The following is a 12,500-nucleotide window of genomic DNA, read 5'->3' as shown; positions in this document are numbered from 1 at the left end:
TAATGAGGTTTATTTAGATATAATCAAAACAGAAAAAAATATACACTGATTGCCTGTAAAACATCACATTCTAGTTTGTCATCACATTAATTTACATATTTTCGAGTAACTCAAACTCATCCAGTTCCTCTCCTTCAAGTATTGCTGGGCTTTGTGAGTTCCAGCACAACAGTCCATTACAATGTTTGCATGCATTTGTGCATTCTAAACCGTATCGTTTACAAGAACATTTCTTAGTTCCACAATTGCTTGTGCAAGAACAACGAAGTACTTTCAAAAGGTACTCTGGCGCCACTGGGTCATTTGTTTGCTTCGGCACAAAAGTATCATTCTTTTGCTCCGATCCCCAATCAGTTGGTTCCAAATTATCCCCATCATTCATTCAAATGCGAACTTGTAAGAACACTCTCAAAGAATGATATAATGCAGCTGATGGTGTTGGTGGCAATGTTTTGACTTCGACGGCAGAAGCGCTTGTTAAAACCTTTTCTTTGAATTTTCTTGATTTTACATGATGGGGTCCCTCCTATTGTTCTTGCTTGCAAATCTCTTTCAATTATGTCTATCGACTTCTACCTTTCCTTCTAGCTGAAAGTTTGCCTACATTCAACCTGTTCCTGAAAAGGGTGACCGTTCTAATCCCTCAAACTACCGTCCTAAAGATTTCTTGCTTATCTAATATTTTTTAAACTATCCTCAATAGGAAGATTCTCAAACATCTGTCACTTCACAATCTTCTATCAGATCGCCAGTATGGCTTCCGTCAAGGACGTTTTACTGGTGATCTGGCTTTCCTTAGTGAGTCTTGATAATCCTCTTTTAGAGATTTCGGTGAAACGTTTGTGGCCGCGCTAGACATATCAAAAGCTTTTCATAGAGTCTGACAAAGCTTTTTATCCTTCTCTCTGCATCTTTATCCCAAATTTCCTTTCTGACCATTCTATTGCAGCCGAGGTAGACGGCCACTGTTCTAAATCTATTAATAGTGTTCTATCCTATGTCCCACTCTCTTTCTATTATTTATTAATGACCTTTTTAACCAAACTACTTGTCCTATCCACTCCTACGCTGGTGATACCACCCTACATCCTTCCACATCCTTTCAGAGACGACCAACCCTTCAGGAAGTCAACAGATCACGCAGGGACGCCACAGAACGCCTGACTTCTGACCTTTCTAAGATTTCTGATGGGGCAGAGAAAACTTTGTAGTGTTCAATACCACAAAAAGTCAATTCTTTCATCTGTCAACTCAACATAACCTTCCATAAAAGTATTTTCTTCTTCAATGACACTCAACTGTTTCCCTCTTTCACACTGAATATCCTTGGTCTGTCCTTTACTCATAATCTTAACTGGAAACTTCGCATCTCATCTCTTGCTAAAACAGCTTCTATGAAGTTAGGCGTTTTGAGGTGTCTCCGCAAATTTTTTCTCCCCCCTCCAACTGCTAACCTTGTCTAAGGGCCTTACCCACCCTTGTGTGTGTGCCCCTTCGTATGTTTTCAGTCACACGGTTTTATTAGATAGGGTGGAATCAAAATATTTTCCTCTCATCTACTCCCCTCCTCTGACTGACTGTCTTCAGCCTCTTTCTCACTCCAGGAATGTTGCAGCTCTTTCTGTCTTTTATCGCTATCTTCATGCTAACTACTCTACTGATCTTGCTTATTGCATGCCTCCCCTTCTCCTGCAGCCTTGCTGCACAAGGCTTTCTTCTTCCTCTCCCTATTCTGTCCAATTTTCTAACGCAAGAGTTAACCAGTACTCTCAATCATTCATACTTTACACTGGTAAACTCTGGAACTACCTACCTGCTTCTTTATTTCCGTCTTCTTACGATTTGACTTCTTTTAAGAGGGAGGTTTAAAGACATTTCTCCCTATTTTTAATGTTTCATTATCTTCCTTATACATAAAAAAAAAAAATAATAAAAAAATACCAGTAGAGCACAGAACATACAGTGCTCAATTAGAAGGTTCATACAGACGTGGTCAGAAATGTACACCGTGACTAATCATAAGATTCACTTGGTTGTGATGTTGAAACCGTTAATCATCGGTCAGAAAAGCACTATGACATCACTGAAAAGCCATAAACAAAGACATCGCTAGAAGGCCTTAAACAAGGAGGAAATAGCGTCCTTTGCCATATGGATTAGAAAAATAATAAAAGTGCTGGTATAAACTTTAAAGTCAGGCAATGTCTTATCCTAAAGCTGTAGTTAGCGGTGGTGGCTATACAGGCTGGCAGGTTATACAAAAGCCAAGAGAATAGTCAGTTGTAGAATAGAATAATATGACTGGAGCACAGACTGACACTGGCAAGTAGACTGAAAAAGAAGACTTACAAGCAGAAACAAAAGGCACCATAGAAGTAAATGTTGTTCTCGACGTTGTAAAGAATTATAGGGAGGCGGTGGCGTAGTGGATAAGGTAGTGAGCGCGTAATCGGGCAGACGTCCACGGGTAGGTTCGAATCCCACCACATACCACTTTGAAGCTATGCCATTTGTTGAGTGGTTCAAAGTTATCAACATGTCACCGAAAGTTACCTACATGTCACCATGATACCCAGGGTCTAGGTCTTTACACCGAAGATGCGCTTGGGTGGTGATAATGGGGCCTAATAAGGATACCACTTTAAATAAGATTGTACCACTTTAAATAAAATTGCCTACGACACTAATGGGCGGAAGCTGAACAACGCTTCCCATAAACTCTTTAAGTGTGCCTACAGGCGCTATAGGCCGTAACATAAAAAGAAAAAAAAAATAAAAATACAAAAATAATTGGTAAGTATAAACTATGAGTAAACAAACAGAAAAACGTACAGGTAATGAAATGTTCTGTGTGAGCAAATAGTGTAGAAAGACGTGGCAGGTATTAACTACGAGCAAGAATCCCACACGGTCAGCAAAAAGTATCACGGTACGATGAATGACGAGTGACCAGTATTGGGCCGGCGATAAGAGAAATTGCAAGAATGAGGCCCTACATAGTTAGCAAAAAGCATAAAAAAAGCATGACAGTAGTAACAGGAAGCAGGTATCAGGGACCCCAGAAGATTGCGGCACAAGATAAAGACCAATACAGCTGCTGAGAACAGACAGCACATTGGCAGGAAGGAGACAGGCATATAATGCAAGAGACTACAAGCTGACACCCTATCTCCCTGCTGCTACCAATTTAAGTAATGGATGCTGTTGCGGCTGCTGATGTAATTTATGTAGTAATTCATAGTATTGTTTTTATGGTGCATTTTTTTCTTATTTATTAATTAATTAATTTTTTTATATTATCTCAGGATGGTGTATAACATAATCTCTTTTATTCCCACAGGGTCAATGACGCCCTTCATGCTGAAATCCATTCTAATGAAGAGTGAGTATAAAGTTAGTTAAGATAGCATATTCCCTTCTAAATAACATGTAATGTTTAACAGTGTACAACTCATTTTCTCTCTCTCTCTCTCTCTCTCTCTCTCTCTCTCTCTCTCTCTCTCTCTCTCTCTCTCTCTCTCTCTCTCTCTCTCTCTCTCTCTCTCTCTCTCTCTCTCTCTCTCTCTCTCTCTCTCTCTCTCTGAGTTCTTTATGTGTTTTCGTGAAACCTTTGTTATCGTCTTAGGGCTTAAGTATATCAAAAGTTATTAATAGTTAGTTTTTCTAACTATGATTTATCACTATGATTGTTATAATTTATATAGATACATTTGATTTTTTTTTTTCACTGTGGTTGTGACTTTAATTAAGAGAGTTAAGTTAGCACAAACTGTTCTGTCCTATCATTCATCCTTTTTTTTTTTCATTCACAAAATAATTTCTTAGCTATTGGTGTTGATGTTATGCATTTCTTACATGTGCATTTCCTTAAAGATCTTTAATGAAAAAAAAGCTTACCTTGCGATTTTTCTAGAAATATAAAGCTTATGGAAGTTAATTCATTACAATAAGAGAGAGAGATAGATAGATAGAGAGAGAGAGAGAGAGAGAGAGAGAGAGAGAGAGAGAGAGAGAGAGAGAGAGAGAGAGAGAGAGAGAGAATATATATATATATATATATATATATATATATATATATATATATATATATATATATATATATATATATATATATATATATATATATATATATATATATATATATATATATATATATATATATATATATATATATATATATATATATATATATATATATATATATATATATATATATATATATATATATATATATATATATATATATATATATATATATATATATATATATATATATATATATATATATATATATATATATATATATATATATATATATATATATATATATATATATATATATATATATATATATATATATATATATATATATATATATATATATATATATATATATATATATATATATATATGTATATATATATATATATATATATATATATATATATATATATATATATATATATATATATATATATTTCAGACATTTGTCCCTGGCTTGGTTAGCTCTCTTCACCTTTTAGGAAGTGGCAATCCATTGGACATTTTTTTTTTGCCCTTGGCCAGCATTCCTTCTTGAATGAAAAAAAAAAAAATATATATATATATATATATATATATATATATATATTTTTTTTTTTTTTTTTATTTATTTTATTTTTTTTCATTCAAGAAGGAATGCTGGCCAAGAGCAAAAAAAAAAAAAAAATGTCCTATGGATTGCCACTTCCCTAAAAGGTGAAGAGAGCTAACCAAGCCAGGGACAAATGTCTGGAAATCTCCTTCTTAGAAGAAGTTAAGTCGTAGGATGATGGAAATACTGAAGGAAGCAGGGAGTTACAGAGTTTACCAAAGAAAGCTATAAATGATTGAAATTACCGGTTATCTCGGGTATTAGAGTTGGACAGAATAAGTGTGGGAGGAAGAAGAAAGCATGCAATTAGCAGGACGGACACGACTCAGAAATCCTAACTTCATAGAAGCTGTTTTAGCAAGAGACAAGATGTGAAGTTTCCAGTTAAGATTATGAGTAAAGGACAGACGGAAGATATTCAGTGTAGAAGAGGGAGACTTTTGAGTGTCATTGAAGAAAAGGAGATAGTTGTCTGGAAGGTTGTGTCGAGTTAATAGATGGAGGAATTGAGTTTTTTTTTTGAGGCATTAAGCACTACTAAGTTTGCTCTGCCTCAATCAGATATATTAGAAAGAGATGTCAGGCGTTCTATGTTACGCTGTTCTCTCTGTTGGGCTCCTCTGATCATAATCTTATATCTATATCTTGTCCTATTTCTCCAATCCATCTTTAAGATCCCCGAAAGCGGAGGTGCCTCTGGCGTTTTGCCTCTGCCAGTTGAGGGAGCTAAAGAGATATTATGCTGAATTTCCCCGTAATGATTCCTGTTTCCGTGTCAAAGACCCTTCTCTGTGTGCTGAACGCATAACAGGTGATAGTGTCTGCCATGTAGGCGTACATTCCTAATTTTTTTTTCTCAATCTTAACCTTATAAAGATAGCAAGAGATGCAACATTCCGGCGGTGAGAAAGAGGCTGAAAAAAGTCAGTCATAGGAGAGCAGTTGATGAGACGAAAACTTTCTGATTTCACCCTATCTAAAGACAACTCTCCTTCACACAAAACTACATGCACTTACCACAAACACACTCTTCACTTAAAATTCAAAATAAAATAATGGTGACTCCAAATCCAGCCTCGGATTCCCCTTCTAGAGAGGGGTCCAAAAATGTTCCCAGGTCAGAATGCTCTCTTGGTGGCGACCCAAAATGTCTTGGCACCTCCCTCAACTTTTTCTTCATTAATTTTCGCAATATTCTCCGTCATAGATCTTGTTTTCAATATGTAGAACGCCACCTCTCTTCTACTAAACTTCAACTTTTCTTCACTGAAACACAGCTGTCTGAGGCAATTGACAGTAACCCCTTTTCTGTTCCCTCCTACTATCTCTATCCTCATTTTCGTTCCTAAGCTGGATTCTGTGTCTATATGTTCAACAAATTAACTTGCTCTCGTGCCCACGCTCTTGAGTCTTTCGAGTTTTTCACCATCTGGCTTCGACACAATAGTCGCTCTCTAACTAAATTCATCTGTGCTGTCTGTCTCTCCCCTAACTCCTAAAATTATAGGAAATTCTTTCACTATTTTACTTCCAAAGTGGAGCACATTCTGTCTCTCTATCCTTTCGCGGAGATCTCCATTCTTGGAGATTTAAATGTTCATCACCATCTTTGGCTGCCTTCTCCCTTTACTGACAATAATTCTGGTGAAATAGCATTCAATTTTGCAGTCCTCCATGACATAGAGCAACTAGTGCAAAACCTTACACGCATTCCTGACCATCTTGGATATACACCCAACATTCTTGATCTCTTCCTTACCTTCTTCCTTAAATTGTTACCCTGTCTCCTCCGATCACAGTCTTATTTCTGTCTGATATGGAGGCTTACATTCCTCATTATTTTCTCAACCTAAACCAGCCTGGCCAAACTCTTTCAACTATGTATATCGTCTTCTATCTTTCCTTCTTGCTGGAAGTTTGCCTACATTCAACATGTTCCAAAATAAGGTGACAATTCTAATCCCTATAATTATCGCCCTATAGCTTAAATCTCTACCTTGTCTAAACTTTTTTAATCTATCCTCAATAGGAAGATTCTCAAACATCAGTCACTTCACAATCTTCTTTATGATCACCGGTATGGCTTTCGTGAAGGTCGCTCTACTCGTGATGTTCTGGCGTTCCTTACTGAGTCTTAGTCATATTTCAGAGAGTTCGGTGAGATTTTTGTTGTCGCGTTAGACATAAAAAAAAAAAAATTGATTGAGTTTGGCACAAGCTTTAATATCAAAACTGCCCTCCTACGATTTCTATCCTTCTCTGCAACTTTATCTTGAGCTACCTTTCTGACCGTACTTTTGCAGCCGTGGTAGACGGCCACTGTTCTTCTTCTACATATATTAAAAGTGGTGTTCCTTAGCGCTCCGTCCTGTCATCCACTCTCTCTCAATCATTCATCAATGATTTTCTTAACAAAACGTTTTACCCCATCCACTCCTACGCGGATGATACCACCTTACATTTTTCCACATCTTTTCGAAACTGTTGCATCCCTTTCTATCTTTTATCGCTTTTTTCTTGCTAACTGCTACTGATCTTGCTAACTGCATGTATCCCTTCCTCCTGTGGCCTCGCTGCACAAGGCTTTCTTCATCCTCTCATCCGTATTCTGTCCAACTCTCCAATACAAGAGTTAACCTTTCTTTGGTAAACTCTGGAGCTCCCTGCCTGCTTCTGTATTTCCATTTTCCTACGACTTAACTTCTTTTAAGAAGAAGGTTTCAAGATATATGTCTCTCTCCTTTGGCTTATTGTTTACTGATCTTTTAGGGAACTTGCATTCGAGTGGGCCTTTTCTTTCATGCTTTGTTGCCCTTTGCTAATTTCCCTCTTGCACTAAAAAAATAAAATCTAATAAAACTTTGTGAGTGGAACGCCCCCACACGTTCGAAGAGGACTCCATACAAGGACGGATAAAGTCCTTGTACTGAGTAAGCAGTTGGAGAGACGAAAAAAAACTTTTTTTTGGACACGCCTCACAACGACAACTTCATAAAAGCTCTTAGGAAGAGATGAGATGTGAAGTTTCCCGTTTAGATTATGAGTAAAGGACAGACCGAGCATATTCAATGTTGAGTGCCATTGAAGAAGAGGGGTTAGTTGTCTGGATGGTTGTGTAGAGTTCATAGATGGAGGAATAGAGTTTTTTGAAGCACTGAACACCACTAAGTTATCTGTCCCTACCAAGAATCTTAGAAAGATCTGAAGTCAAGCGTTCCTTGTCCTTTAATGATCCTGAAGGATTGGTCGTCCCTGAAAAAAAAAAAAAAAAAACGTGGAACGATGTAGGGTCGGAGAGAACAGATCAAGGAGTATGGCTAAGATCATTAAAGAGCAATAGAAAGAGAGTGGGTGACAGGACAGAACCCTGAGGAAAAGCACTGTTAATAAGCTTAAGAGAAGAACACTGGTCGTCTACCATAGCTGCAACAGAGGGGCCGGAAAAGAAGCTTCAGATAAAGTTGCAGATAGAAGGATGGAAACTGTAGGAGGGCAGCTTTGGAATCAAAGCTTTATGCTTGATTGTATCAAAAGCTTTTGATATGTTTAACGCAATGGCAATAGTTTCACCGAAATCTCAAAAAGAGGATGATCAAAACTCAGTAAGAAAAGCCAAAGGCGTTTTCAGTAGCGTCACCGCAAGGCCAAACATGTTTGAGTTCACGCTGAACAGGACGGTCGTGAGGACACCGTCGGTGGTGCCAGACGACCGTGTCACTGTGATCTCAATCCCTGGGGAAGTTATGGTACACATCAGTCGCCTGACTCAGCGCTGTGGTCAAGACGTAAACACACCAGCATGGTGGATCAGTTTGGAGATTTATTCCTTGATGGGGAGTATTATAGGTCACCAGTGTTTCACCAGTTGTATATCGAGGGCCGAGCAGCGCAATACTCATAAAAACAACAGGTCTTCAGTCCTGGAAGTGGTTTGATCTACGCGGGCTTGTTTTGAAGGTGTTCCATTGTTGATGTATGGCTGCGGTTTTCTGACGCCTATATAATTGAATTACGTCAATAATTAGCAGATAATGTATTTTACCATCATTCATTACTTTATGATATAAGGATTTGCAAAAATATTATCATTTTTTCACCTAATAATAGAAAAGTAACTCCATTATTGTATCGAAGTCACGACTAGAAGTATGGAATCGGACAACACCCACAACAAGGACGGATAGATGCGACATGTCACCAGCTACCACCAGCTCCTTAATTTATTTCACGCCGTATTTTTTATATCGGTTCTCTCCAGTATGCCGCACAATATGTAAACGTAAATCTACATCTACAGTACCCACTTCTATGGCCTAACATACGTCTAACTATTCAGTTTTATTCGAAATGTAACTTCTTGATCTCATTCCATGAGGTTGATGGGGTTGCTCCACGCTGATTGGCTAAAAAGCGTTTGTCAAACGAGAGCAAACGCTTTGGAAAGGCGTTTGCTCGCGTTTGCGAAAACTTGCTTCCGTTTGACTCCGTTTGCCCCCAGCCGCGCCGCTACTGAAAACGCCTATAGTTGAAAGTGTTACAGCAAGCAAAAGCAAGGTGCAAGCACGGAAGCACAGTTTTTTGAGAATAGGAAGGACCCCATCAGGTCCGAAGTTTTAAGCCTGCGAAGGCATGGACAACATCATTACAAAGAACTTCAATTGAAGATACGAAATAGTAAGAGGGAGAAGAGGGAGAGACAAACCCAGAATCATAGATGAAGTTGAAAGCAAAGGTTTCAGAGAAGAGTTCAGCTTTAGAGACAGACGTGATGACAGTTGTGTCATCAGGATGAATTAAAGGAGGGAAATATGAAAAAAAGTAAAGTCATCAGATATGTTTTTAGTTAGATACTAGAAGTCTCGAGCGGAGTTGGAGTTGGAAACATTTTGACATTTCATATATATATATATATATATATATATATATATATATATATATATATATATATATATATATATATATATATATATATATATATATATATATATATATATATATATATATATATATATATATATATATATATATATATATATATATATATATATATATATAAACATAGCATGATTCCGGGTAGAAATATAAAGTGCATGATGGTGATGGAAGGCTCAAATATTTGTGGGGAACCTGTCTATCATGTGTAGCACGAGAACAGGCTGTGTTAAACCAAAGTTTAGAAGGTTTAGGATGAAAAAAAGAATAAGGAATGTGCACTTCCATGCCAGACGCTGTCACCGCTGTTAAGCGCTCAGCAGACAGAGATGTGTCTCTGACACGGAAACAGTAATGCTTCCGGGAAAAATCAGCATAATACCTGCTCAGGTCCTCCATACTGGCAGAGGCAAAACGCCAGAGGAACTTCTGCTTTGGGGATCCTGAGGAGGGATTGGAAAACAGGATAAGATACAGAAATGAGATTGTAATCAGACGAGCCCAACGGAGAAGATAGGGTAACAGTATAAACAGAAGGATTACAGATAAATAGAAGGTCAAGAATGTTGGGCGTATCTCCAAGACGGTCAGGAATATGAGTAGGGTGTTGCACCAGTTACTCTATGTCATAGAAGATAGCAAAGTTGAAGACTAGTTCAACAGGATGGTCAGTGAAGGGAGAGAAAAGCTAAAGCTGGTGATGAACATTGAAATTTCCAAGGGTGATCTCCGCAAGAGGATAGAGGGACATAATATGTTACACTTTAGAAGTTAAACAATCAAAGGATTTGCTATTGTCAGAGAAGTTAGGGGAGAGATAGACAGCACAGATAAATTGAGAGAGTGACTACTGACTCGAAGCCAGATGGTGGAAAATTCGAAGACTCAAGAGCATGGGGGTGAGAGCAATTGAAGTCATTGCCCACATAGACGCAACATCCAGCTTTGGAATGGGAATAAGGATAGAGAAAGTAGAACGGAACAGAATAGGGCTTACTGTCAGTTGCCTCAGTCATATTTTTCGGTGGGGAAAAGAAAATGAAGTTTGGTAGAAGAGAGGTGGTTTTCTACTGATTGAAAATATGAATGTTCTTGAAGTTATTCAAGAATATATTGTGGGAGGCGTGAAGCCATTTTGGGTCGCTACTGAGAGAGCAGTCTGACATGGAGAAATTTTTTTGGTTCCCCAAACCCAGGAGACACCGAGGCTGGAATAGGAGTGACCATTTTTAAATTTTGAGTGAAGAAAGTGTGTGAAGTAAGTGCATGTAGATTTCTCTGAAGGAGAAGAATTGTCTTTAGAGTGCAGGCTGCGACTGCCCCATTGAGTTGTCACACACAAAAGGAAACGTTTAGTTCACAGTACCCCCTGAGTTGATTCAAGCCAGAACTGGTCCAGAACAGAAGTAGTGCTATTAGACCTGGCTGGGAGTAAATTATCGTTTTGGTTGGTGTCTGTTACCTCTTTCTGTGAAATATATATATATATATATATATATATATATATATATATATATATATATATATATATATATATATATATATATATATATATAGTGTGTGTGTGTGTGTGTGTGTGTGTGTAATTAGTGGGAAAGTTCTTAAGCTAAAGATAATTTGTTTTAATTATTGATACTTAGTTAACGACTCTCTACATTATGTGAATTGATAATTCAGTTTGGACAAATTAGAGGTCAGACTAATATGTATTTATCATCAATTTGTAATGCTACTTTGTCAATAATCTACTACTACTACATATATATATATATATATATATATATATATATATATATATATATATATATATATATTCTGACTTACAACGCTTAACTGTCATTTGCTGTGACTTGCTAATCCAGCCCAGTCACATTCATGTCACATCAATCCCAAACGAGAGCTGCACTTCTGTCGGAGAAGCTGTTTTTCTCAGAGGAGGAGGAAAAAACTCGGCTTCATTCACCACCTACTAAAGTAGTACGGATCAACAAGCAGTAAAAAGTACTGCAAGACATTCAGCAATTTACGGAATCAGACGACATCCAAAACAGAGCTATTCATGTGTTTTCTAGGCAGAAAACGATGTCTATGAAAGGGAAGAAAAAAACCAGTATTGAGGGTCCCAAAGAAGAAAAAACTGTAATCTTCGACGATGCCAATAAAATGTATCTCACCACGTGATGCTCTGACAACCGGATTTTTTTCTAATAAAAGTTTGATGAGTGCAAAGACAGTTAAAGAAAGAAGAGGCTCTTGGATGGCTAATTCCCGACGTCGGAAAGTGCTGAAAAGCTGCCAGATTCGCCAGATAACTTAATTTAGCACATTCAACTCGGTATGCTGGAAAAAAAAATTTACGTCATATATGTGCTATCAAACTAAGTAATAAATTATTAGGAACATCTCTAATCAGCTTCACCAAGCACAGAGAACGTAATATGGCAAAACGAGCCAAAAATGCTTGGTTCATGGTCTCAGTTTTGGGACACTTCATCACCTTGAGTGAATTACATTATTTTCAGTAAGCAAGCACATTTCATTGGTTCAAGTTAATTAATTAGCAATCAAATCCAGAAAATGTGACGAATATCAAATAAACACGATGTTTTGATGCAAAATCCTTGTATGACTTCAGTGAAAGATTGTCCGTTCCGTATGTAAACAACATCAAGCAGGTTTCTACCTGCTCCCCACCGGTTATAGGCAAACAGTTCAGGGTCTGGATGCGATGCTGACGGTCCTTTGCACCAATCTATGAAGTGCTTTGAGCAGATAGCATGGTCCTTGGTAGCTCTCCACGTCGGGCCTCGTTTACATCGTGTCTCCCATAATCTTCTTCGAGCCGCGTCTTTCTTCCTGGGAAACACAGTCCATCCTTTCACGCCTTGGTTTTTCTTTTTTGATATAGAATTGCAGTCAGCTACAGCACATGTAT

General features: G+C 37.6%; 1 protein-coding gene across 1 annotated transcript in view; it reads left to right on the top strand.

The window, feature by feature from the left end:
- The window catches only part of LOC123519224 (deoxynucleoside triphosphate triphosphohydrolase SAMHD1-like), an 85,835-nt gene that overhangs the window by 72,327 nt on the left and 1,008 nt on the right, over positions 1-12,500 (top strand). Inside the window, exon 7 of the mRNA XM_045280350.1 lies at positions 3,341-3,382. Coding sequence (XP_045136285.1) covers positions 3,341-3,382 — 42 coding nt within the window. The remainder of the gene's footprint in view (positions 1-3,340; positions 3,383-12,500) is intronic.

Source organism: Portunus trituberculatus, chromosome 7 (assembly GCF_017591435.1).
Source record: "Portunus trituberculatus isolate SZX2019 chromosome 7, ASM1759143v1, whole genome shotgun sequence".
Taxonomy (NCBI): Eukaryota; Metazoa; Arthropoda; class Malacostraca; order Decapoda; family Portunidae; genus Portunus; species Portunus trituberculatus.
This window is presented reverse-complemented; position numbering and strand designations above follow the sequence as displayed.